Here is a 25,978-nt window from a genome sequence, read left to right as displayed (position 1 = left end):
ACATGCTAGAGTACAATGTCAAATTATCTGGCCTGCAGTCAGGACACGCGAATTGTCCCTAACATTGCAGGTTTCAAAAAGAAAACAATCACCTGTAACAACTTGTTTGTTGGCCTGCAACTGCAGAAAAGAAAGCTGTCCATGATGGGACCAGTGCAGAGGAATAAACTTGAGCTTCCTCCTGCACTTGTGTCAAATATGGACACACACCTTCGTCCTCATGAAAGTTTACCTTCACTCAGACCCATGCCCTGGTGTCCTACCATGCCAAAATATAGAAAACTGAAGGGTAATGAGTTGGAATAAAGATGAATAAAACCTTGAAACACAGAGATGGATGATATTTTATACTCATGGCTTTATAAACAGTCAAAGCAAACGGGGTCATTTTTGAGCCCAGAGGACAACAGATGTGATTATTTGCTGCCAGTAAAAAACTTGAAGTAGTTTAAAAACAGCTTTCTAAATTAACTTTGACATAAACCCATCTGTGATCATCTGTTAAAGCAACCGACTCTGGTTGTGAAACGATAATCACAATAACTGATGATTTAATTTATTTTTTACCCGAAAACAAAGAAAAAATTCATTTTTATGAGGTTTTTATCACTTAAATTTGAAATGGAATAAAAAAAAAAAATTGTGTCAAAATGTTTGAATTGAGTTTTAATTAAAAGTGGGGAAAAAATCCACTTCATATTAATTAAGTATCAATCAAACTAGATGGAGACATTTTTGACCCCTGAGGACCACAGGTGGGATTATGTGCTGCCATTTAAAATTTATAAAGGCTTCAAAAAACAAAAACAAAAAAAACTTTCTCACTAAAGTTCAACATACAGCACTCTGTAGTTAGTCAGTCAAAATTATCTAATCAATTAAATATTTTATTTTCTTGTTTTATTTCCACTTGAAAACACAGTGAACTTTATGTAAACAAGGTCTGGTGGCCCTAAAATGTTGCCTAAATTTTGTGTTAATGTGTTGGTCTTAAGTAAAAGTAAGGTGTAACACTGAATTGATTGACAATTTATACTTTATATTTTAAAAAACACTCAAATGAAGTGGGGACATGTTTGACCACAGGTGTATGGAAATCGGGAGGACATTATGAGGGTTAATTACACCAACTACTTTGTGTGACTCGACTCAGCCCAGTGCAATTACATTACCAGAAGCACAAGACATTAGAAGCACCTGATTCTGTTAATACCACTGCCCAACTATTGAAGCAGAATAGTGTTTGAGTACTTGAAATTCACTTAAAAGTACCATGGCCATACTGTGGATTCCCATGATGCAATGAGCCTCTTCTCATTTACCACTACTACCTATCCAAAGCGCTTCTATTGACTTTCTCAGTAAGGGCAGTTTGGCTGATGAGAACGTGCACTCCTTAATGTTCATGTATGTTTTAGGAAAGATCCAGAAAGCTTTAAATTGAACATTTTTAACAACTGTCTTTATTCAGAGGCCATCAAACATGATTTTAAAGTCCTCGTGGCGTCTTGAAGTTCATCCCGATGGACGGCTGAGTGACTTGAAGATTGGAAAGGCCACCAAAGTCCTACAAGAAGAAGAAAGTTTTAGTGATTTAAACAACCAAGTTAAAAGCTGTGACATGACAGTTCAGCTAGCAATGACACCTCAGACTAAATAAAAACTAATGATAAACAAGTGACTTTGTTGCCCAGACTATTTCTCATTTTTACCCCGACTGGATTACAGGTGGATGCAGCCATTGTGATTCTGAGTCCATAAACTCAGAAAAAAGTTTACAGAAGTCACAGAAAAAGAAGACATGCCAGTGTTTTCTGTTTCTATATTTATCTTTTCTCTGCTTATTAATGTATTGGATTCTTAATTTTGCTCACCCTGCTCTAACCACACACCACAGCCTAAATTGGACGCATGACGTATAAATATGGGCATGCTTTAACTCTGCAAAGACTCAGTCAGTTAAAAATGTAAAAAAATGTAAATGTCAGTTAAAAAACAGGTGATTGCTCCACCCTTTTAATGCACTCATTTAATGTGTGTAGAACTACTTCCTTCCCACCCCCACTAAACACACTGGTACTTAAATGGCCATTATTGATAAATTACACCTGGCAATTTCTTTGCAATGTGCCCATTATGTTCTCTATCAAAATATTAAGTGTTACTAACGGAAATCATACGTCAGGGTTCTGCTGGAAATTCAGAAGGACTTTCTATTATGTGGCAACCAAATAAATCAGCAAATAACATCTGAGACTCACCAACATCTTGAGCATTTCTTTTGTGTCTGGATCCACCTCAATGATCTCCTGGTCCAGAGCAGAAATCTACAGGATGAGAGACACAAATGAGCCACCTGAACTGTCCTTTCACCTCCATGTTTACTCCAGCAACAGCTGGAGAGAAATGCTCAGTGACAACAAAGATGCTTAAGGAAGCCCGTGGACACTCGAGCGGCAGCTCAACGTAGCCCGACACGAGGTGCGCAACCTAAGGCACGGGGAGCACTACAGTCAGCCATCACAGGTAGGACAGAAGACAGTGAACTGACCTCTGGGACGTAGTTGTCCCTCCTCTCTCTCTCCTCCTCCTGCAGCTTGATTGAGATTCCTCTGACTGGACCGCGCTGGATACGCTTCATCAGGTGTGTCACATACCTGAGACACAAGTGAGCACAAACATGCAATCAGAAACCTACAGCAGATTAGTACACATTTTTTCTGACTGTAAGCAGTTCACATTTCTACGTACTCCAAACCTCCAGCAGCAAAATACAAATGTTTCTAAGTTTAACTTTGTTTTTTTAGAAGTTTTATGATTTAACTTTTGTTCAACATGTCTGAAGTTTTAGTTAATTCAGACCAAACACAGAAAATATTCCAAACAGCAATGGTGGAGTTTAAATGAGTGGCTACTGTGCACCAGTTCATAACAGAAGCACATCACACACACAGAATCTAACAATCCGAGAAAAATGACTTCAGCTAAAAACAAGCACTTCACATGACTCGTCTTCCAAGCTCATCAAGTCGTTTAACCTGCAGAAACGTGGTGTGAAACTCATACCAGCTGAGTCTTTTTTTTTTTTTAATGAACCAACTAACCAAAAACCCCCAAAACAACCTCCCCCCGAATCACATTAGGCTGACAGGCAGGCTGGACAGGTCAGCAGTCTGTCAGGGCTCATTCCCACTCACATGCACACTTAACTACATTTTGAGTGTGAGAGGAAGCGGGAGTACCTGGAGAGAACATGCAAACTGCCTAATGGCAGACTTGAACCTGACCTTCTCGCTGTAAAGCAAATGCACTGTCCCCAACCCGAATCACATTTAAACTTTATTGCCACTCTGATTCTTCACCGGCTTCATTCAATAATAATAATAATAATAATAATGGATACTTTATTGATCCCCATGGGGAAATTACTTGTTTTTCTCTGCATTTGACCCATTCACTCAGTGAAGCAGTGGGCAGCCCACTAAGCAGGCGCCCGGGGAGCAGTGTGTAGGGACGGTACCTTGCTCAGGGGTACCTCAGGGTAGCCGTTAAGTGGATTCGAACCGCCGACCTTCCGATCATGGGGCGACCACTTTTACCTACTGAGCTATCCCTGCCCCATAGAGGTAACAAAGAAGATATATCAGCGCTAAATCATGCGAGTGTCACCTTTTTCTCAAAGAAAAATTAGAAAACCCAAAAAGCAACCCCCCCCCCCCCCAAATTAAAAGAAAAAAAATTAAAAATAGTAGATGCCACTCGTATAAAACACAACATATCAATCTCATTCAATATCAAAAAACAAACACGCACAAATGAAGACAAAGCCTGAATTCAAGAATAAAACAGTGTTCATGTTTCATTGACATGACGAGCTGTAGGAAATCAGAGGGAGGAATTCTCAGAGGTTCTGACTTGGGGTGCACCATCTCTGCACCCCAAACATGCAACAGCTGATTGGAAAACTTCATTTTTTTACGCCAACAGCTCCACATGTGCTGCTTTGCGGTCCTTCAAAATCCTTACTTTACGTCACTGGAAACTGATTACATAAGCATTTGCCTAATGCTGATTGGTTGACAAGGGGCACAGATTCGGGAAGTTTGTTTTCACCATGAAAAACAACTTCAGAGATATGGCATGAAAAGCATAGACAGTGTACATTTTTCACTGTTTTTAAACAATCTGCTTCACTTCACTCTTCTCCATGGCCAATGGGCCAACAGTAGACAAGCAAGAGTGGCCCACAGACCGGTTATACCACATACTTTGTACACTGCCTCCATCTGACAACAAAGCTCACTGCAGGTAGACGGGCCATCCCTGGACTGCCAGCGAACTGCAAACACCCTACCCCTGCTGTCAGACTGAGGTCGGATAAAGTTCAACATAAATTAACCACTAGTTTTTGTTTTTTTACATCCGTTTTGAGCCACTTTAGGACAAAGGAACCACACCAAGGGGAAAACCAAGCCAGATTTTGATTTAAAGCTACACTTGGAAAAAATTACTACCATCTACAAGTCAGCTAGCTAAACGCTTGGCCCCACCAGACCTCAAATACATCTATGTGGGCTGCTCTGACATTCTCCTGTGCGGTGTGCTCGGACAGGGACAGAGGTTCATAAATAATGTTTGATCTCTCAGGATAGTGAAGCTGTGCTGAAGAAATAACAGCATGTTGTAGCTGAAATCCTCTGCCTTAAATCTGTGCTTAACAAATCATGATCTGAGGCTAAAGCAGGAGTGCACACAGCCGAAACCCCACTCACCCTGCAATCTTGTTACGCAGAGGTTTGCTAGGGATGATGGCGATCTCCTCGCACACCCTCTTGTTGGTGTGGAAGTCGTTGCCCAGTCTTGTGTAGTACTTCTCGATGATCACCCTGGCGGCCTTCTTGACCGTCTTGGTCCTGACTCGACCCTGGAGGAGGAGGCACACAGACTTAGATTTCGTGTGTATGAATTGCTGAAGAAGGAATTTCAAATATCTTCACTGATTCCCCCAAAAAACACGGTCTGGAGTTTAAAAACTTTGGCATAAGAGAAAAGGTATGACAGCTTTTAGTGGCAAAGTGTGTCACAGGTTAAAATTACGTAGTGACAGATCATATGACGGAATGTAAAGTGAGTTTAAACGTCTATAAATCACATTTAACGACTTATTTAACAGACGAAACTTACATATTTAGACATTAATGGCCAATAAACGTTAAAACATATTTTGAGTACATTGAACACAAACTCATCACCATCAAGTCACCGAGCAGCTAGTCCCCGTGCAAAACATTGCCACGGTAAAGACGGGTAAACGGAAGTCAAGTTGTCCTTATGAACAAACTTTCCTCCAACAACTAACGGACATTAACTCGGTATGAGAAGCATACAAACACGAGCGGAGCCAAACTGTTGCCGACTGCCCGTAAAGGTGCACCGCGAAACTGCGGCTTGGTGCCCGGTTACTTCGGGAGCAGTCAGTCTGTGTTTACATGGTTAACGCCACCAAAGTGCGTCGAAAACCCGCTTTTATAAATCTTCGTGTCGCCTGTGTGCAGACTGACGGTAGTAGCCGCTCGGTGACGGGACAGCCAGTGAGGATTGTGAAGGATTGTGGAGGACGACTAGATGAAATGCTTTCCGTGGACCCACCATGTTGACTCGGACCGGTGGAAAAGGGTTAACGCACGCTCACACCGGAAGTTTATAGTTTAGAGGCTGCGCTGCTACAGCGTAGTGAGCAGTGTCGCCGCCTGGCGGTGGGAGGAGAAAACATCACGTTACTGTGAACTATTTTTTTGTTATGCACATAAATCAAGATTTGGGTTTCTATCTCAAAATTTCAATTTAATAAATCAACATTAGAATTAGGATTAGTGTCAGGGTCACGGTTAGTGTTGAGCTGAGCCTTAAAAAACTTGAAATGCTGAGGAAATCATTCCAACTGATGCAAAAGAAAATTAAATTAAATCAACATTTTGAGATTTGAACCAAATTTTGTAATTTTGTCTTACAGATGACAAGTTGCTTTAACAGCACAAACATTCATTCATATGCATACATTACTTTGCAGCAATAAAAAAAATTGAGAAATAACCAGTTACATTTTTTTTAATTACAGTCACCATTTCATGTTTTTAACTAATTAGACTGATACAGTAAATTAAAACCTGGAGTGCACTGCTCAGAGGTTTAACATTTTGCTACAAAATGAAATTTTTTGTTTATTTTCAAATATTTTCTGTGCAAAGCAGCCCCAAGGGACTAAGACTGTCTCAGTCCAAGATGAAATTTGATTTTTGAGCGTGAAATATATTTTAATATATTTTTAATTTGCTAAGTGACAGTTTTCAAGCTGTCTAGCAACAAAATATAAATCTTAGGAGTAAAGGGATTTATAAAAAACATTTAAAAAAAGAAATGTGACCCGTCTTTATTAAAACCATTTCACAACTTACATGATAATGTAGCTAAAACTACGTGCAATACCTTATTGTGACAGATGTAAAAAGGAAACTTTTGTCAAAATACCTCCAGCACCAGTTTGTTTTGAAATGGTCCGTTTACATTGGCCGGCCATAATGGTGTTAAAAACCTTTAAAGAGCAAAATCTGAGTTTGTTATGAAATTCCAATTCTAATTCAAAGCCTGCAGATTGACCGTTCCACATCTTAATTCAAGTGAGCTAATTTGTGTATTTTCTTTCCTCAGCTATTTGATGGTAAAAGCTTTATTTTTATGAGCCACATTCTTGTTTTGGCTGCTGTGACACAAATGTATATCTTTTATCAACCCATCCAACTTATTTGCAAGACTAATATTAGACATTTGCCAGTCTATAGGTATCAGCATTAATATCAAACCAATACAATTAAGAAAAAGATGGGAGAAACACCCTTCAACCTTGTAGGAGGTGGTGATGCACTGTTTGTCCACCAGAGGGCAGTATAAAACTTCCACATAAGGAAAAAAATATTGGCTGATATCTCTAATATTTTGGTCTCCTCTATCAGTCAAACTCTAAAACAAAGTAAAACTTGTCTTCAAACAGCTGACCTGATAGAAAACTTCAAAGATCCCTATACAGACACTGAGCTGAAAACAGCATTTCTGGTTTTTGAATATGAAGGTCCAAATCTGCTGGGTTTATAAGTCACACACATTAAAAAAAATTGATCAAAGTCAAAACATTTCCTGAAGCAGACTTTACAAAAATCACGTCACAAGAGACATGCCCACAAGGTGGAGAGATCTTTTATTTTACATAAAAAAGGGTGCAAATTGGAGTTTTCCCTTTAGGTGTGGAGGGAATAAAAAGTGATTTTTATAAGGTTCATGTGTGACACATTGTATTATATGAATCCAAAGAGAAAAACAAAAAACAAAACACAAAATAAAATATAGGCATCTCAGATAAAAAGGACCTTTACCTTTCTGCAAATCAAAAATATGAAACCATAAAAAGAAATGTGGGTCCTTCATTCTTGAAGCCCTTGACTAACTCATTCAAATACATTTTTGAAGTGACATTCATATTTCAGCACAATAATATTTATTTACAGTTTTAAGATTCCTCTTAATCATAGGCTCTAAAAAATAAAAACAAACAATGCCGAGGGAGGAGGATAAACTCTGGAGCTGTACAATTTGATTTTCCACAGTCAGGGGGAAAACACACAAAAAAAAAAAAAAAAAAAAAACCAGAAAAAGGAAAAAATGATCAGAGAATACGATTTTATATGGATTCCCAACAGAAAACGGACTACAATTGTGAACTCTGTACAATTTACAGTTCAAATAATCATCACAATATTGTAGCAAATGTCACCTCTCCCTCAAAAACAAAACAAAAAAAAAAATACAGTAAATCCAACACACAGTAAGTCTACAGTACAGCAACGAGGAAAAAGTGCCAGAGAACCCAAAGAGACCGAAGCCGTTCATTCACACTTCACACCGTCCTCTGCTTTGACTAAGTTCCACACATCCAAAGTCTGACTGAAGTGAACTGTGTAAGAAATAATGGCCGCTGAAAAGGAATGAAGACATGAAAATGTTTGATGTATTTTACATGAGGCCTGGAAGCCAAAACTGACTCACTGACCCAACAGTATACGAGCCCTACAGGTGAGGAAATTCGCTGGAGACTGAGAGAGAGAAAGATAGTCTCCAGGTAAGCCATGCAGATACAAGTCACGCAGAGCACTCCTATACCACTCTGCATGAGGCCAACAGTAAGAAAAGCGGATACATCAGAGTAACATATCGAGCATTTCAGCCGGGAGCTGAAGAGCTGGACAGCCTGCAAGCTTTAACGGAAGAAGAAAATGTCGCAAAGATGATCAGTCACAACATCCGACTCGGGAATAATAAACCTGGTGTCCGGTTTCTCTCCAGTGACATTGTGAATGAAAGAAACCAACAGGAACGACTCGTGAAACACTTTCACTGCAACGCTTTGCTGCGCTGAGCCACGTTTGCTCGAGGATTCTTCCCAAAAATGACAGCGGACCCCTTCAAGGACACATGGTGGAATGCAATCATCCAAAGACAGAAAAAGCTAAAATAATAAAACATTCAACTTCATATTTTCCTGGCACAGGTAAAAGGCATGGGCTAGTAGTAGTCTCAGGAAATGGCACTCAGGGAAATCCATGGGGGGAAAGACTGAAGGCTACAGTCTGGATATCCATATCAGAATACTTTGAGTTTTTTCCTCAGGCAGCTGGAATGAAATGGCCGAGCCGTGTTTGTCTGGGAAAAAATAAACTTTAAGAGGCATTAAGACATATCAGAGACATGAATACCTGTCATTCAGATAGCCTGGTTTTCCCACCGTTCCCCTCAAATCCTATGTGTGGAATTACTATGGTAACGCCCAAGAAAAGAAAAGGGGTAAAAAAAAGAAAAGAAGAAAAGGTCCCGTAGATTTTCAAATTCAAGTACTTTCAATAACACAATAACTTAGACCCCAGAGTAACCAACATGTCAGGGGTTAAAAAAATAATAATAAACTGGAAGCTATACAGTGTAAATACATATAACAAGCAGGTTTACATACTGATTCATTGAGAAATATCTGCAACATCTACAACATCATATTTCTAAAGATGATGGAGACAAACCTGAAACTCCACTCATCTTGGTCTTGGATGAATGAGTGTGTGTGTGGACAGAGGGAAATGGAGTGAAGGGAAGCCGTCATGGCACACACACAAACAAAAAAAGTGGGTGGGGCAAAAAAACAGAAGAGTGTGTGTGTGTGTGTGCATTCCCTGCACCCTATAGGGAAGGCCTAGCACACGAGGCAGCTACAATTAAAGTAATAAGCACATTTAAAGTACAGTATTAAGAAGGCAGGGTCTCGTCAGGGAAAGCCGGGGTCAACAAATGTAGTGCAGTCGTGGTCTCAAGCTTTTTTTTGTTTGTTTGTTTAACCTCTCTTTCCCCATAAAACCATGGCTATTTGGAATGAAAAAAAAAATTGCATTCAACAAATTCACATTAGCATAAGATGTAAAATTTAAAAGAAAAAGAACACACATATGGTAATTCATTCTGTTAGGAGGATAGGCAAGGTGACGTACTGAGGATTTTGTTTCAAGGCAGTCCTCCGTGACACTAAATAAAGAGTGAGAATGGTACAGACACGTTCACTTCTCCGCCCTCTCTTTTCTCCTCTCCCGGTGCTGACAAGGAGAAGGGGGTTCAGCAGTCGTCCAAACGTCACCACTTTGCAGCACGTGGGGTCTTCACACTGGTACGCACAAGGGTAACTGGGGGACGGGGGACATCTGGGGGACATCTGGAACACCGTTACACATCATTACACCAAAACGTTCCATTTGGCATCACTTTCTTGGGAATACATCTTCAGTGTGTCAACAAAGGGGAAGTCGTTAACTGCTCTCACACTAGCTGGGAACAGTCTGGTACTCTTTATTACACAGGATACCCAAAAGGGGAGGGGATGGGAAAAAGAAAAGAAAAGGAAAAAAAAGACACTGAAATCTCACATTAACTATGCCGCCAACGTGTCATCCAAGTGGTGATGTGACTGCGGTCGGTTGGTCGGTCAGTAGGTTGGTCGGGGGGTTAAGGCATTGGACAGAAGCGTTTCAGAGGCTGTGATTCTCCAAAAGTGCCTCACATCACTTTTTCCTCATGTTATTCCAAAGCATCCCCCAATGTCTACAAGATCAACAACATTTAAGACCCTCCCACCTAGTTTTGGTCACCTTTTTTTTTCTTCTTCTTTTTTTTTTTTTTTTTAAACATTGGTCTCAGCTCCCCAACTGCAATTTCATTCCCGTGCACGTGACAGATTATATAAATGCTTTAAAGTCATTTATTTTACTGTCCATACATTCAGTGCGTATGTTTAAGAATTAGTAGGAAAAACTGGTGGAAACCGAGAGATAAATAGCATAAATAGCATTTGTTTTCCCACCCCCCTGCATCTACAAGTGTCATGTTGCTGCTCAGCGAAGGGTAGGAGCAAAAACTGCAGGAGAGTCCAAAGAGACTGTAGTGTGTTTTGACAGCAGCGAGGTTAAGGGAGCGCTTTAACCAAGCAGCATGAGCAGAGAACACTGTACATGAGGCGTCTCTGTTTTCTGATGTCTCAGGCCCCGGTCCCAGTGCCAGAGTTGACCTCTTTGGAGGACGGGGGGGAAAAAGAAAACAACAACAACAAAAAATATAACGTGCAGAGGCCAAATGGCAGACTGATGCTCTTTGTGCCTGTATGTGACGATAGGCGGTTACACTCTTGGCTCTTCTTGTGTTACATTCAGTTCCTACATCAGGAATCATCATAAAGGGCTTTGTGTCATAATGAGTTTGCAAACTGAGGGCAGGATGCATTTAGGAGATTAGAAAGGAACTGAAGATGATGATTTTATGAGTCAAGCAGGAATCGTAGTGAAGCAAGTTTCCACAGGAGGTGCCATCTCTTCCTCTTCAGGAGAAAAAAAAAAAAAAAATACTGATGTTGGGAGTCTTGGGGGAGGAAGGAAAAAGGATTATCCTCTGCAAAATTCCATCAGAAAGGTTTTTTCCCCATTTGGCTGACTGACCTGCAACACAACCCGGCACAGCTTGACAGAGGGGTGGAGGGCGAAGAAGAAGAAAAAAGACAACAACAAAAAAAAAATCCCACAAGAAGACACAAGCATCTTGTACATCTCAGCAAACCGTTTTTAAACTTGTCCAAAAAACGGAGAACAATTCAATCAAGATCTCTCAGATGACTCCCTCTTCTATTCTGAACGGGACCTTACTGATTTCGAATAAAATCCCAATCGACTGAGCCAAACAGCTGGAACGTTTCAGGCTGGTGCTGCGTGATCATTTTTGCCGTGGCGTGTTCTTCTTCCGTTTCCGCTTGAAGAAACAGCAACACCTGCAGAAAGACGTGGATGTTAAATGAGCGCGTGGATGAGAGAAGCACGAGAAAGAACAAACACGGCAGTGTGTTAAATATCACAGGAGCCTCATCTGAGTCTTATTTCTTTGTCTTTTAAACCAGAACAGTAAGAACTCAGTAACACCTTAACATGGACACGATGGATGTGTTCCCATCCACCAAGCGTTTGCGTATTCACCTCCCACCATTTTAACAGACAAATGGCAGAGGAACAAAAACTACAAACTGACTCTGAAGGCAATACTTCTAGGTAAAATCTTTAAAAATAAATTAAAAAGGAAGCAGTGAACACAAAAGTCACAGGACACGGTGAGCCTGAACGGTTAATAAGAACATACAAAGACAAGAAAAAAGCAGATTAGGACATAGGACAGTGACTGGGTACCCTCAGATTCATTTAATATTTAACAAATAGTGGTGTTCCATGCAAAAAGGCTGTAACCTAAAGTCAAATGTTTAGTTATAAAGGAGCCATAATTAAAAAGACAGTTTTTCTTTCTGGCCTGATATTATTTATTAATGTTTGTCAGGCAGCAAGGTTTACTAAATGCAGAAAACGGGCAGAAACTTGGCAGTAAACACAGCTGACAATGTTTGTGGGCACTATATAATATGCACCAGTGAGAGTCTGGTTACATTTTGTAAATAACTCCACTGGGCCCAGCCTAGGCTGGTCCACTCCCTGTCCCATGAGTCTGATGTGGACGAGCAGAGAGGGACTCACCACAGGTTGAGCATTTTCACGCAGCTACAGAAGGAGGAGAAGGAGGAGGAGCAGGAGGAGAGTAAAGAGAAAAGAAAGATAGATTAATACAGCGAGACCGAGATGATGGGGCTGGGAACATGCCACACAAACATGCACACACACGCACCAACAGGACACAGGTGGACACAGAGACAGAAAGTTAAGAGAGGTTAAAAGAGAGAAGGTCACAGAGAAGGTCACAGAACATCCCTGCAGCTTATTATGTCTCCTAGAATTCCCGGGAACGGGAGTGATACGGCATCACGTTTTGAGCATGTTTCTAAAATGTTAAATCCTTTAATAAAAGCTGCTTGGTGTGTAGATCATTGTGTCCTTATACTTACTTCATTTTCTATGTTAAACACAATGAACCACAAGAGTTGACATTTACGTGCTCACTTAAACTGGGCAAATGTGCACTGTGGGTGGCTAGACTTTTTAATGCTACAACAAGTACTAACATAATGTAGTGCAACTATTTTTGTTTAGTAAAACAATTAACTAGATTTGTTCTATCCCATAAATAGGTGAAAATATTAATGCAAAAAAACCAAAAAAAACCCCGAACATGTGGGTATTCAGTCACATGACCACTAATCATGTGACTTTAACTTGTCTCCTATTTTGGACACAGGATGCTGTAGAGTCTAATGGACCAGTTTCTAGGCCCACAGGCCTAGTTCCACTACAGCTCAATGTTTGCAGACAAGTTAGTTTCATGCAAACTACAAACGACCGTATCAGTATCATTAGCGCCCAAACCGAGGTTTTCACTGCGACGCACTCTTTGTGATTACTTTCACATGGAAAAAGCCGGCAACAGCCAGCAACTACTTGCCAATAAAGTTGGGGAGAATAGACATTTTTCCCTAGCAACCTGTGTTTGCCAGATGATCACCAACCAGTCTCTAGGGCTGTGCAACTGAGGCTTAACATTTTAAACTGGTCCTATGAAGACAGCCTTTTGTCTTTTTTAGATTGAGTCCATGATTGTGAATAAAAATGTCGTATTATTTCAGCTTAACTACACCAAATATTTCCTATAAGGCCAATTTTAAATCAATTTGCCATCATTATGTCATTAAAAAAATAAAAATAATTTTTTTGTTTGATGGGGCATCAAAGAGGAGATGGGCACAAAACACACCAATCATAATATCACGCAATCGTGTGAAAGGAGACAACAGCAGCAAGGCCGGCCATCTGGGCAGAGACAGAAATGAATGCACATTAAAAACAGAACACGCAGCTCGGAGATTCAGGAGGCGACACTTTATAAACACTGTTGTTAAAGCTGGTTCATGGTTAATCGCTTCAGCATTAAACTTTCCCAGACAGCTGAACTGAACTTATCTAAAACATGTTCATAGGTAATTATATGTAAAGCATATTAAAACGCAGTACACAATGAGTGATTTTTTTCCTGGGGTGTTAAGGGGTTCAATAGTGTGCTCGCTCTCATTTTGATGTGTTACTAGAACACCAGTGTATACATAAACTACATGAAGTAAGAGCATAAAATGGACCAGCAATTCAGCAAGGTGTTCTGTTAAACACTTACTATTTATTTATATATACACACTGTTACAGTTTGTCAGGGACGTGCTATGAAGTTCAGTCCTCACGACGTTTTAGCGGTCGAGCAGCTGCCCGAAGGCTGCGGCCAGAAATGTCTTAAAATCATCAAAACAATTTTGTTTTTGGGTTAACTACTTCATTTTTTTTTTTTTAAGGCTCAGTTGGGCTGTTGCTGATTCTGAGGTTACTTACTCAGTGGGCCGGTTATTAAAAATTGATTTTAATTGAAGAAATTTGTGAATAATTGAAATTAAAAAAGTAAAAAGTAAATATCCTCTGCTCAAATTTTGTTTATTTGCATGTAAAATTAAAAGTTACGCACAATCTAATTTGTTTACTTATATTTCTTTTCTTTTTTTAAACTCCTCTATTTTTATTGGTCTTATTTGACTTTGTTTGATGTCTGGACTTTAATGTAAAGCACTTGGAGCTGAAAGCGCTGTATGAAATAGGCCCAGCATCATAAATCTTTCCACCGCAGACTTGAATCTAGACCAGTCAAGTGGTCCAGTGCTGAAGTTAAATTGGAATGGCTGCCTCCCTCAATCAATATCATAAAGCATGGTGGAGAAAGAAAATGTGTTTAAAGTTGATTCCTACATTTCTGTTATTACTTCCGTTTCAAACTATGCATCTCCTCATTATTATATCAGAATCAGAATCAGAATCAGAATGGGTTTATTGCCAGATGTTGAGGTTTACAACATTAGGAATTTGCTGCGGTGCTTCAGTGCAAACAATAAGAATTAAAGTGCTATGTAGAAAGAAAGATATGTGCATGAGATATACATGAGATATATACATGAGAATAAGAATTAAGAGTGCTACGTAGAAGGATATATACATGACTAAACATATACTGTTTAGTCTGAGAGCTGTGTGAATCCTAAGAGCTGCCCTCACTTCTTGTCAGTCAGACGAACCGTGTGATCTTCAGCTTGCACAGCAGTTTTTTCAGTGACTGGCCAGCCATGCAGCGTGGCACCATTCCAGCTGCTGATGCTTAAGACTGGCACCATTTACCGGTTAGTTCCTGCTACCAGCTCAAACCAGTGCCAACACTAATTTCAATGATTTTTACACTACAGTGGGGCAAAAAAGTATTTAGTCAGCGACCGATTGTGCAAGTTCCCCCACCTAAAATGATGACAGAGGTCAGTAATTTGCACCAGAGGTACACTTCAACTGTGAGAGACAGAATGTGAAAAAAAAAAAAAATCCATGAATCCACATGGTAGGATTTGTAAAGAATTTATTCGTAAATCAGGGTGGAAAATAAGTATTTGGTCAATAACAAAAATACAACTCAATACTTTGTAACATAACCTTTGTTGGCAATAACAGAGGTCAAACGTTTACTATAGGTCTTTACCAGGTTTGCACACACAGTAGCTGGTATTTTGGCCCATTCCTCCATGCAGATCTTCTCGAGAGCAGTGATGTTTTGGGGCTGTCGCCGAGCAACACGGACTTTCAACTCCCGCCACAGATTTTCTATGGGGTTGAGGTCTGGAGACTGGCTAGGCCACTCCAGGACTTTCAAATGCTTCTTACGGAGCCACTCCTTTGTTGCCCGGGCGGTGTGTTTTGGATCATTGTCATGTTGGAAGACCCAGCCTCGTTTCATCTTCAAAGTTCTCACTGATGGAAGGAGGTTTTGACTCAAAATCTCACGATACATGGCCCCATTCATTCTGTCCTTAACACGGATCAGTCGTCCTGTCCCCTTGGCAGAAAAACAGCCCCATAGCATGATGTTTCCACCCCCATGCTTCACAGTAGGTATGGTGTTCTTGGGATGCAACTCAGTATTCGTCTTCCTCCAAACACGACGAGTTGAGTTTATACCAAAAAGTTCTACTTTGGTTTCATCTGACCACATGACATTCTCCCAATCCTCTGCTGTATCATCCATGTGCTCTCTGGCAAACTTCAGACGGGCCTGGACATGCACTGGCTTCAGCAGCGGAACACGTCTGGCACTGCGGGATTTGATTCCCTGCCGTTGTAGTGTGTTACTGATGGTGACCTTTGTTACTTTGGTCCCAGCTCTCTGCAGGTCATTCACCAGGTCCCCCCGTGTGGTTCTGCGATCTTTGCTCACCGTTCTCATGATCATTTTGACCCCACGGGATGAGATCTTGCGTGGAGCCCCAGATTGAGGGAGATTATCAGTGGTCTTGTATGTCTTCCATTTTCTGATGATTGCTCCCACAGTTGATTTTTTCACACCAAGCTGCTTGCCTATTGTAGATTCACTCTTCCCAGTCTGGTGCAGGTCTACAATACTTTTCCTGGTGTCCTTCGAAAGCTCTTTGGTCTTGGCCATGGCAGAGTTTGGAGTCTGACTGTTTGAGGCTGTGGACAGGTGTCTTTTATACAGATGATGAGTTCAAACAGGTGCCATTCATACAGGTAACGAGTGGGGGGACAGAAAAGCTTCTTACAGAAGACGTTACAGGTCTGTGAGAGCCAGAGATTTTCCTTGTTTGAGGTGACCAAATACTTATTTTCCACCCTAATTTCCGAATAAATTCTTTACAAATCCTACCATGTGAATTCATGGATTTTTTTTTTTTTCACATTCTGTCTCTCACAGTTGAAGTGTACCTCTGGTGCAAATTACTGACCTCTGTCATCATTTTAGGTGGGGAACTTGCAGAATCGGTGGCTGACTAAATACTTTTTTGCCCCACTGTACTTGTGTGCTGTAGAGATTGTAGTCTATGTTAATGGTTGATTGGCTGGGCACAGGCATGAGGGGGTGCATTAGTTAATCTACAGTACTGTGCAGAAGTCTTGAGGCAACCCTTCATTTCTTTTATTTTTTGCTGCCATGGAGCCAGGCTTTCCTGTAATTTTTTAAGAGCTCTTGAGCAATAGTTCTCCAGGCATTCTGTCGGCCAGTGGCTGCTTTTTTTCTTCAGTATGTTAAACCACTTAACACTGACCTATGAATCACTCAAGGATAAAATGGCACCTAACTCAAAGGATGAACTAGTGTTGTGTCTACACATAAACAACTTTGCAAAGAACTTTAGGCATATTGTTACTAGCAGCCCATCGTAAAAACAAAACTTGTTTCCATTTTAAGTTGAATCTAGGAAAAATCTTAAAGATAACATAGTTTGATAGATATAAAATAGTTTTGTATTTTTTCCTCCACCAGGGTGATTTCCAAAGAGCTATTAAAGAAATGAGGGCTGGCTTTTACTTTTGCACAGTACTGTACAATGGCTTTTTTTATTTTTACAGAAAAGGAAAATTCACTGAGGGATATAGAGACTGGTTGCAGATCGTAAACCCACACACCCAGACAGATAAGAGGGGCAGGTGGAAGATGACAGCTGGTGGCTGGAGCTGTCACAATTCCAGACAATAGCAAAAGGAGACAGAGGGAGGTAAAGAGGGAAAGAGAGGAAGCGACAGATGGACATGGAAGAGAGTCGTGGTGGCTATATGACACATACTTGGCCTCGTCGGGCGGATGCTCCTCTGGCGGAGCTGTAATTGGGGCGTTGGAATGAACAGCCAGCGGATCGTCTGCATTCAGCTCCCCGTTGGTTGAACTGACCACCTGTGACACAGACTGGTGTTAAGTTCAGTTAAACCACTTATGTTTGTCCACACAACAGATACGTATGGAAAAACCAGATACTGCTGTGACAGAAAGTTTACCTGGTTAACAAAGAACAAGTTAACACAAATACTCTAGTTCATTTAGTTTTGCTTGTATTGGGAGAAACTGGTTTCGTGGCAGCAAAAAAACAAAACAAAAAAACACCACAACATGAAGAAAAACCTGGCTTGCAGTCTGTGAATGGTTCTGCTATTTTTTTTTTTTTTTACTATTTTGTAGCTTCAAGTCATACAAACATAGTCTTGTTTGTTATCAGTGTGTATCGATATTTGCCCCAAAACAGCAACGAGTCACCAAAGTTAGAATATTGAAATGCTCCAGAGAGAAAAAATAAAAGACTTTCAAGAGTCAAAACTTAATCCCAAAAGACAGCACAGGTTGGGAGGGAGGCAAGCAAATTTCAGATTGCAGTAATTACAATATCACGTAAATACAGGGCTGTAGCTTTCCATCAACAAACAAGCTGTGTCCCTACAGTATACAAGGGCAAGGTCTCACCAGTGACCACACCTGAAACTAAAGTAAAGACTTCACCAAACATGGGCAATTACAACTACATGTAGAAAACTCATTTTAATAGATTTGTATAGAACAGGGGAGGGCAACTGATTTTCCCCCAAAGGGCCCATGAGAAACTGGGACTACTGAGAAGGGCTGCACTGGTAAGCTAACAAAGAAATAGTTAATATTGAGCAGAACTGAGTTCAGCTTATTGGTGCAGTCCTCAACAGTCTTTGTTTATCATGTGACCCCTTGGGAAAATCAATTGCCCACCCCTGGTATAAAGCGAAACTGCACCAACATCTTTCTGTTGCTTGTGGAATCCATTCAGCAAACCTATAGACTCATTACTTAAAAATAAAACTAAATGAGTAAAATGACTTCTTAAACATACATAAGAGGATTGGGGCCACTGAAGAAGAAAAAAAACATTATTATTTTTATTATAAGTATTCGTGGGTGATGACTCTTCCACCCTTTTCGGAATTCTAAAAAGAATCAGAATTTTTACTTTTCAGCCTCAGAACTCTGGCGTTTTCTTTAGCTCTGTGAAGAACTAATCAGGATTCTGAGATGAAAGTCAAAATTCTTAGTTAATAAAAATAAAGCAGGAATTCTGGGGAGGAAAAAAACAAAAAAGTCACACCCCTTGTGACTGTAATCCTGCTCTGTAAAAAACCATGTTTAGATGAAGGACAAATCATAAAATCAAGATGCCAGTAGCAGCCATTTATTCTTGAACTTATGAGCCTGTAAAAAGAAGCAATGCTTTTATTTGTCACAAAAATGGGTTTGTGTGCGCCCACATGCACTCATGAGTACATATAGATCGTGAAAAGTGGAGTGAAGTGGATTTGTTGGCTTTTTGGACATATTTAGGAAAGCAAACATATCTTCTTTGATCTACCACAATGAAAATTCTCAATATTCCTGTCGAGGAGAAGTAAACACTTGGTTTCAAGCTAGTATTGCGATGTTAAGCATAAATAATAATTTCTTGTATGCATTCTTGAATGCAACTGTCCAGACATATTTCATATATGAAATGTGACTATTGTAGCCAATCTCATAACCCTCCATGTGTTCTTGCTCGGCCTTGGTGGATTTGCTGTGTGCTTACAATCATTACACTGTTAAAAGGTGACCTCCAGGATTAATAGTTCAATCGATTAGCTTTCTAGTCCCTGGGGAAGAAACCCCAAACCATATCTACCGACATGCTTCACACTGTGTGTGTGGGTCTTCTCCTGAAAAGCTCTTTGGTCTGTGCCAAACACATCTACTCCTACTGTCTTTGATTGGCCCAGGGCCTAGTAGGCACAAAAAGACACCTCATTCAGGCATCCTTTTTCCCCCAAATGTTTGAATTTATAAGAATCCTGACAGGAGAATATGCAAAGGATAGGACAGGACAGATAGGATAAGACAAACTAGCAGTGCAGATGGTGGGGTAGTAAAGTGTAGCCAGACTGTAAAAAATTAAATGTGACTGTACGTCTACTCACACATTTAATTTCATTTCACATCACGCACTTGTTGTGGACTCACTTTATCATACGCAATCAGTCAGCAGTATTGCTCACACATGTGAGCCAAGGCACCATAGAGACGAGTAAAATCAAATCTCAACTTGAATTCCACTCAGTGTGTCTCTGTTTCCCAGAAAGGCACATCCCAGATGCCTGAACGAGTGTCTAATTACGAGCACACCTATTCAGTCTTTTTTTTTTTTTTTTTACCTTCACTGAACTGAGAGAGAATTCCTGAGCTGTATAATGACTTTTAAGGAAACATTTTGTGCTAAAAAAGATATTAACTTGGCTTCCTTTTGTTTTTTCATGATACAGGAAGAAAGAAAAAAAAAAGAAAAAAACACAACAGAAAGTCCCTGCCTGCCTCTTTAAAAGCCAAGCCTGTCTTGCTGATATGCTGACTTTTTTCCCCCCAACACAAAAAAAGAAAAGAATTGTGTTTATCTGTAAACTTCCAGGTTTACTTGCCCAAATATATGAAAAAAAGCCAACAACTTCCCCTTACACTTTCACCTGATTGAATATGTACGCATCAGTAGATCAGGATAATATACCTGATTGTGTACGAAATGTTGGAAAAAAGAACATTTAAAAAAATAAATAAATAAAAAATCTTTCTGTAACAGTGTAGCAGTTATCTTAAAGGAAATAAGTTGCGTTTGCATTAAAGGACAAGAGAGATTTCAGTCTTTAATGATCTATACTTAAACGAGTTAAATAACTGATTCTGATGTGTAATATAATAAAGCCTGAAAAAGCCAAGTCTGATGACCACTGCGTTGGTCACAGCACCCTTTTCTCCACACTGTGTTCACAGAGTGCCATGCTTCTACCAATGGCACTCCAGGGAATGATCTAGTTTCACAATATATGTATAAAAATGTTTACATTTCCAAACTATTTTTAAGTGAATGCCATTTAGTAAAAGGAATCCCCAGAAGCAAAACAAACCCTGTTGAAGACCGAGACAGTCTTTGGAATGGGCTAGGAGACAAAATTACTAAAATATGTTCCTTTAAGCATAAAGGCCTATAATGGTTTAGAAGCATGCAATTAGCTAGCTATGCCAGGTCGTTCTGCCATGCAGAAGGCTTCTTGATCTTGCAAAGAATGTCCAAGCATCATGAAGAGTTGTAGGACCGGAGATCAAAATGCCCCAAGAAGGGCTGCTGTTTATAAAGCTAAATCACACTTTCACCATCTGGGGTGGGTAGCACCAGATGACATGCATATGGTGGAGCAGAAAATTAACATTTCCCAGCCAGGGGCAAAAGGGTTGGAGGGGGGGGGGGGGGGGGGGTATATGGTTGTAGATCTGTCTCACACATGAAGCTAAAACACTTAATAAATGCAATTCATGTCTGGCATAAAGCATTAGTAACTATATCAGTGTTTTGTGATTATTATGAGCTTTTAGATAATGAAGATGAATAAAAATGCCAGTTCAGTAGCAAAATTATTTGCAAAATAATATGAATTAAATGCTTGAGTACTTTGCTAAACACGAGTTTCCTAAGTATTCATAGTTGTTTAACTCGCAAATAAAATATTTGTCTCAAAATAAGACTAATCCCTTGAAAATATATCGTTTCCCCAAGCGGGGGGGGGGAAACAAATTGTGTCACAAAAATGCCTTTGCGTCTTTCCCTTCCATTTACAAGCCATATTATGAGTGTATTTATCTTTGTTTGGATTATTTGAGACAGATCTGACTCCATGGAGATTGGGTGGGGGCTGCCGGTTGATCAGGTGAGGGGTGTATACCTGCACTGAGCCCCCGTGCCTGTCCGCTGTCAGGTGGGAGGTCAGATAGGAGGAGTTTGCTTGGCGTGCGGGCTGCACCTCCCATGCTCCTCGTCGATCTGAGGCTGCTGTCTGCTTAGGAATCGGGGGTGGCGTCGGTGATGTGAAGGGAAGTGGGTTTGAAAGTGCAATGGGAAGGGGAGGGGGGTGAAGGAAAGATGGATATTTGGGTGTGCGAGGCAAGGTAACCATGCAAAGCAGCATGAGATATGGAGAAGAAAAAATAAATAAATGAACAAAATTGAAAAAAAAAAAAAAAGTAAATCAAAATCATAGCAAGGCTTCAGCCATAAAACTGAATCAGAAACTAATGAGCCTGAAGCCTAATGGAGTTAAGCTCACAGGTCTCAAACTTTGGCCTCAATCTCATTACACCTGAATAACAAAAAAATAAGCATGAACCACTAACAAGTAACCTATTTAAATGCTCAGAGCTTTATAAAGCCAGCAATTTATTTTCCAGCTCATCTTCATACCAGCAATGAATTAAATTGGATTCAAAGCAAATGTGTTTACACACGCAAAACTGTAGATCAAATTCAACCAGACTAACTAACAGCTATTCAAGTCCTTCATTTGTAGCATAGACTGCGACAATTCAACCCTGGCTCTGAAATTTGCATTTAAAGCACCCAAATAGCATCGAAAAGCAGGTGCACTGACAACATGGGCACAAAACCCATATATACCCAAAAAAGTTCTCCCTAAGTGCCTCTATTCTACACTGTAGAATATGTGAATGATTACAAAGCTTTATTTCAGTCAGCCTTCATCTTTGTGGGCTGCTTTTAATTACCAGAATTTAGTTTCATTTAATTTATGGTCTTAAACACTTGCCAAAAGTTTATCTACAATATCTAAAGCGCACAGTAAATCCAAAAACACGAAGGCAAAGATGACTGGGATAAATTTGCCCTGATGCCTTAAAACTAATTTTCCAGCATTTAAATATACAGAGATGTTCAAAAGAATACTTGCATAGCACATCCTATTGTCACTGCATGCACATAAGCTTTGCTTGGCAAAGAGATCATCATACAGAGAGTAAAGGGAGTTTCAGGCTGTAATGCACCATGGGTCCATCCACTGGACCACAGCATGGCAAGAAGCAGTCTGGTCCCCATTGCTCAACCGGACGTACCTGGTTTCTGATTGGTGGGTGCTGTGAGGGTCGGTCTCTATGAGGATGGCTCTCTCTCGTGACTGCAGATGCTCCAGAGTCTATATGGACAGACCCCACTGGTGTGGGCTGAGGGGAATAACAATGAATTCAGCTCTGCAGTCAAACAGGTGAAATTACTGACATGTAAAATGTGATCCGTTACTCACAATCTGCCTGCCAACCCAGTCGTAGGTGTAGTCAAAGGTGTATCCTTTTCTCTCAAACAGTTCCGTGAACAAAGTCCTCAAATATTCATAGTCTGGCTTTTCAAAGAAGTCCAACCGCCTCACATATCGCAAGTAGGTGGCCATCTCCTCTGTATTACACAGAACCAACAAGAATGTTCTCACCTTTCATGAGGATAAATCCGTACAAAGTGTGTAGTGGGACGACATTTAGATCATTTTATCTGAAAAATCACGTTACATCACAGCCAGTATTCACACTATCAAGGCTCACAAGCTGATCCAAAAGTGAGATTACAGCCATCAATAGCATACCTGGAAAGTTCTCACAGAGGACCTCGATGGGAGTGTTTCGTTTTGTGTCTCCAATCTTCTGGTATCGTTCTTTCAGTGTGTCAGCCTGAAAAAGATTCAAAGCAAAGTGTTTTTTCTTGTTTAATGTGTCTGAAGTAAACGCTCTCTCTGAAAAATCAACTGAGCTTCCATGACTGGAGACACAGCATGATACTACTGATCACTTTATTGCCATCAAGACCATTTAAGGCAGACCTTCCCAAAGTGTGGGGCCCGCCCCCTGAGGGGGGGCGCAGAGCCATTGCAGGGGGGGCACGGTATGAAAAGCAGGGGGGAAAATGCTTGGACACTGCTAGCACGGGGCGCCCACACAAACGCAAAGCAGGAGATGAAGCATCGCTGAATATGTTTCCAAACCAACTTCATTCTGAGCCAAAGACTAGAAAATATGGTGAAGCATATCTTCCCTTTGGCTTCACCTGCACAAGTGCCAAGGTAGGTCCCCTGCAGAATTGCTTTTCCCTTCGTCGGGAGCACGCGCTGGGCTCTTCAAATCACGGACAAACAGTATCCCACATTCTTGATTTTTAGGTCACACACACACACTTGTTGTAATGACTAACTACTCCTGACATTTTGGAGATGTTAGATTTTTATACAGTAAAGTTACAGCGGGATACATAACATCAGACTGATCCTGCCACGATTTGTTCCCTCGGTTCAAATCACGGACTAACAGTATCCCACAGTTGTTTATGTTTTTAAACCCATTTTGCACAGAGAGGCATTTTTTGAAAAATTTATTGACAGCAATGTTGAATATTATTACACAGGGGAAAAAACAACTACACGTAAAATAATCACACCGTTATGCCTTTGCCTTTGTAAATGGAGGGACAGTAACTGCGTGTGTATATGTAAGCGTGTAAAACCTGCAGATAGAGACAAAATACTGTTAATCTGACTATCTGCCATTCTGCAATTCATCTCATTTAAACAATAACGTGGCGCACAGCGTGATGTGAAAAGACCTTTGACGTTGCGTGACCAACTCTGAGATTTTTAAAACTCCTTTTTTGTGTTTACGTGTGGACGAGGAATACAGTTTTCGGTGATTCGAAACGCCGTTTACATGTGGACGAAACAGCTGCGTTTTCAAAAATACCCGTGTAGGTGTGGACGCAGCGTAAAAGAGTTAGTAGTTTATTTTATTACTACCTGTAATTTTTAATTGTTTACTTAATGTTTGAGGTGTGAAATAAACCGCAATGGAGCAAAATAAGGGTGTGTGTGGTTGGAGGATGTGTTTGTGCGTGTGCGTGCATGCTTGCGGGGGGGCGGGGCATTTTTCTTGTAAAACAAAGGGGGGCCTAGCAAAAAAAGTTTGGGAACCACTGATTTGAGGTTTCTTGTTGCATGTTCAATCAAAGTAAGGAAATCTCAGAAAGCTGATTCTGTTCATCTGGACGTAGCGTTTTCAGTGGGAGAAACGTTTTGTCAAGTGATGAACAGAATCAACTTTCTGGGAGATTTTCAGGTGGTTAAGCAGAAAGGATTCAGAGTAGTAAGCAAAGAGGAATAGGAAGCTTACTGCTTCAATTAACAACCAACTGTACCACTCTGTACACATTAGCCTGAAGAAAAGCTTCTAAAGATTATGAATTTTGAACTGTGAGCACAAAATAACAGCTGGTTCATTTTCAACTGTAACCTTTGTTTAGTCTTTTTTTTTTTTTTTTTAATATTCATTAAGAAAGACTTAAATGTGCCAATGGAGAGATAAACACAATGAAAGCTGAAGTCTTCGGAAGTACATTTTCTCAGTCATATTGAACAGACTTTCAGCACATGCCGCAGCTACTGATGGGTAAATAATATAAATTACACAGCAACTCAGAGCGTGTTAGAATTTAAGGTTATACAATGACTAGAGTCCTGATGAAAGAATCTCGGAAACTGTCAATATACTTTACATACCTTTAGCCCTTGCCAAGGTAGACTCCCACGAAGAAAATACATGAACATGTGGCCCAGAGCCTCCAGGTCATCTCGCCGACTTTGCTCTGTATCAATAGATATAACATCTCACTGACACAATTCAACAACTATGTCCCAAAGCATCCGTTTTACAAACAGACGTCCCAGAACAACAACAATAAAATCATTCTTACCTTTGCCTAAGTGTGTATTGATGGACATATATCGCGCAGTACCAGTTAAGCTCTTGTGCTCCCGGTAGGGAATGTGTTTTTTGGTCTCGGGGTCGATGTACTCTTTGGCCAGGCCAAAGTCAATGATGTGAATGATGTGTTCCTTTTTATTTCCTTGCCGTCCAATGAGAAAGTTTTCGGGCTTTACATCTCTATAGATGAGATTTTTAGAGTGCACATACTCCATTCGTGAAATCTGGTGATGAAGAACACATCAGTCATGGTAAATGATTGGCCACTAAATCAGAGTCACAGTTATTGAAAATGGGTTTTTCTGCTGAACCAAGTTGACATTATTTTCTCAGTTATAATGAATTTCAGCATTATGGTTTATTTAAAAAAAAAAAAAAAAAAAAAAAAAGCACGACAACTTTTTAACACTTAAGGTTAACTTGTTGCACTTACAGTGGAATCACTGTCTTTTTTTAGGAAAAAAATTAAAGGTGAGCAACATAATAAATTCATAATGTGAGGTGGCTGCGATGCAGTCTTTAGGAAACCTCTGTGCTGAGCTTCTATGGAGGTCTTTACATTTTTTTCAGAGGATATCTATATTACAAGAGCACTGCAGTTTTTGTGCTGACAAAATGAAACGTCAGAAATTTTGATGTGCATAAGGCGCCTCAAAGACTGGGTTATTACACCCTCTGAGCTGCTCAGACTTTGCGCTTCACGACAGCTTCCAGTCTACCCAAATCTGCCCAGAAGAATGCATATACTAACAGATTGCTAATTTGCATACTCGGTAATAGGAGAGTCACTCTCCACAAGCTCCAAGAACCTCAGGTATTCAGGCAAGACTTGTAAAATCAGCTATATGGACAGTTTACTCAATAAGAATCATTTTGTACTGGGAATTCTGGAGCATACTATAAAATGTAAAGGCTTGGTGGATTAAGCCTC

General features: G+C 40.3%; 1 protein-coding gene and 1 pseudogene across 4 annotated transcripts in view; both read right to left on the bottom strand.

Moving 5' to 3' along the window:
- Positions 1–338: 338 nt before the first annotated feature.
- On the bottom strand, positions 339–9,802 carry LOC146640041 (small ribosomal subunit protein eS17-like; annotated as a pseudogene). The gene is made up of 6 exons (XR_014905434.1): positions 9,692–9,802; positions 5,650–5,687; positions 4,773–4,924; positions 2,552–2,657; positions 2,262–2,327; positions 339–1,567 (listed from the first exon to the last, which is right to left on the bottom strand). The product of XR_014905434.1 is annotated as a small ribosomal subunit protein eS17-like (transcript).
- csnk1g1 (casein kinase 1, gamma 1) overlaps positions 7,816–25,978 on the bottom strand; it is a 38,756-nt gene continuing 20,593 nt past the window's right edge. For 2 of the 3 annotated variants that reach the window (XM_085349887.1, XM_085349892.1), the window contains exons 6-12: positions 25,037–25,271; positions 24,843–24,928; positions 22,887–22,971; positions 22,554–22,702; positions 22,366–22,473; positions 17,219–17,325; positions 7,816–11,401 (exon numbers count right to left, since the gene is read on the bottom strand). In XM_085349887.1, coding sequence (XP_085206013.1) covers positions 11,347–11,401; positions 17,219–17,325; positions 22,366–22,473; positions 22,554–22,702; positions 22,887–22,971; positions 24,843–24,928; positions 25,037–25,271 — 825 coding nt within the window. In that variant the 3' untranslated portion in view covers positions 7,816–11,346. Of the gene's footprint in view, positions 11,402–17,218; positions 17,326–21,185; positions 21,297–22,365; positions 22,474–22,553; positions 22,703–22,886; positions 22,972–24,842; positions 24,929–25,036; positions 25,272–25,978 lie in introns of all 3 variants that reach the window. The other variant, XM_085349883.1, reaches the window with a different exon arrangement.

Source organism: Diplotaxodon limnothrissa, linkage group LG1, assembly GCF_057381915.1.
Source record: "Diplotaxodon limnothrissa isolate DT_005_m linkage group LG1, D_limnothrissa_male_GT1.1, whole genome shotgun sequence".
NCBI classification, from domain to species: Eukaryota; Metazoa; Chordata; class Actinopteri; order Cichliformes; family Cichlidae; genus Diplotaxodon; species Diplotaxodon limnothrissa.
This window is presented reverse-complemented; position numbering and strand designations above follow the sequence as displayed.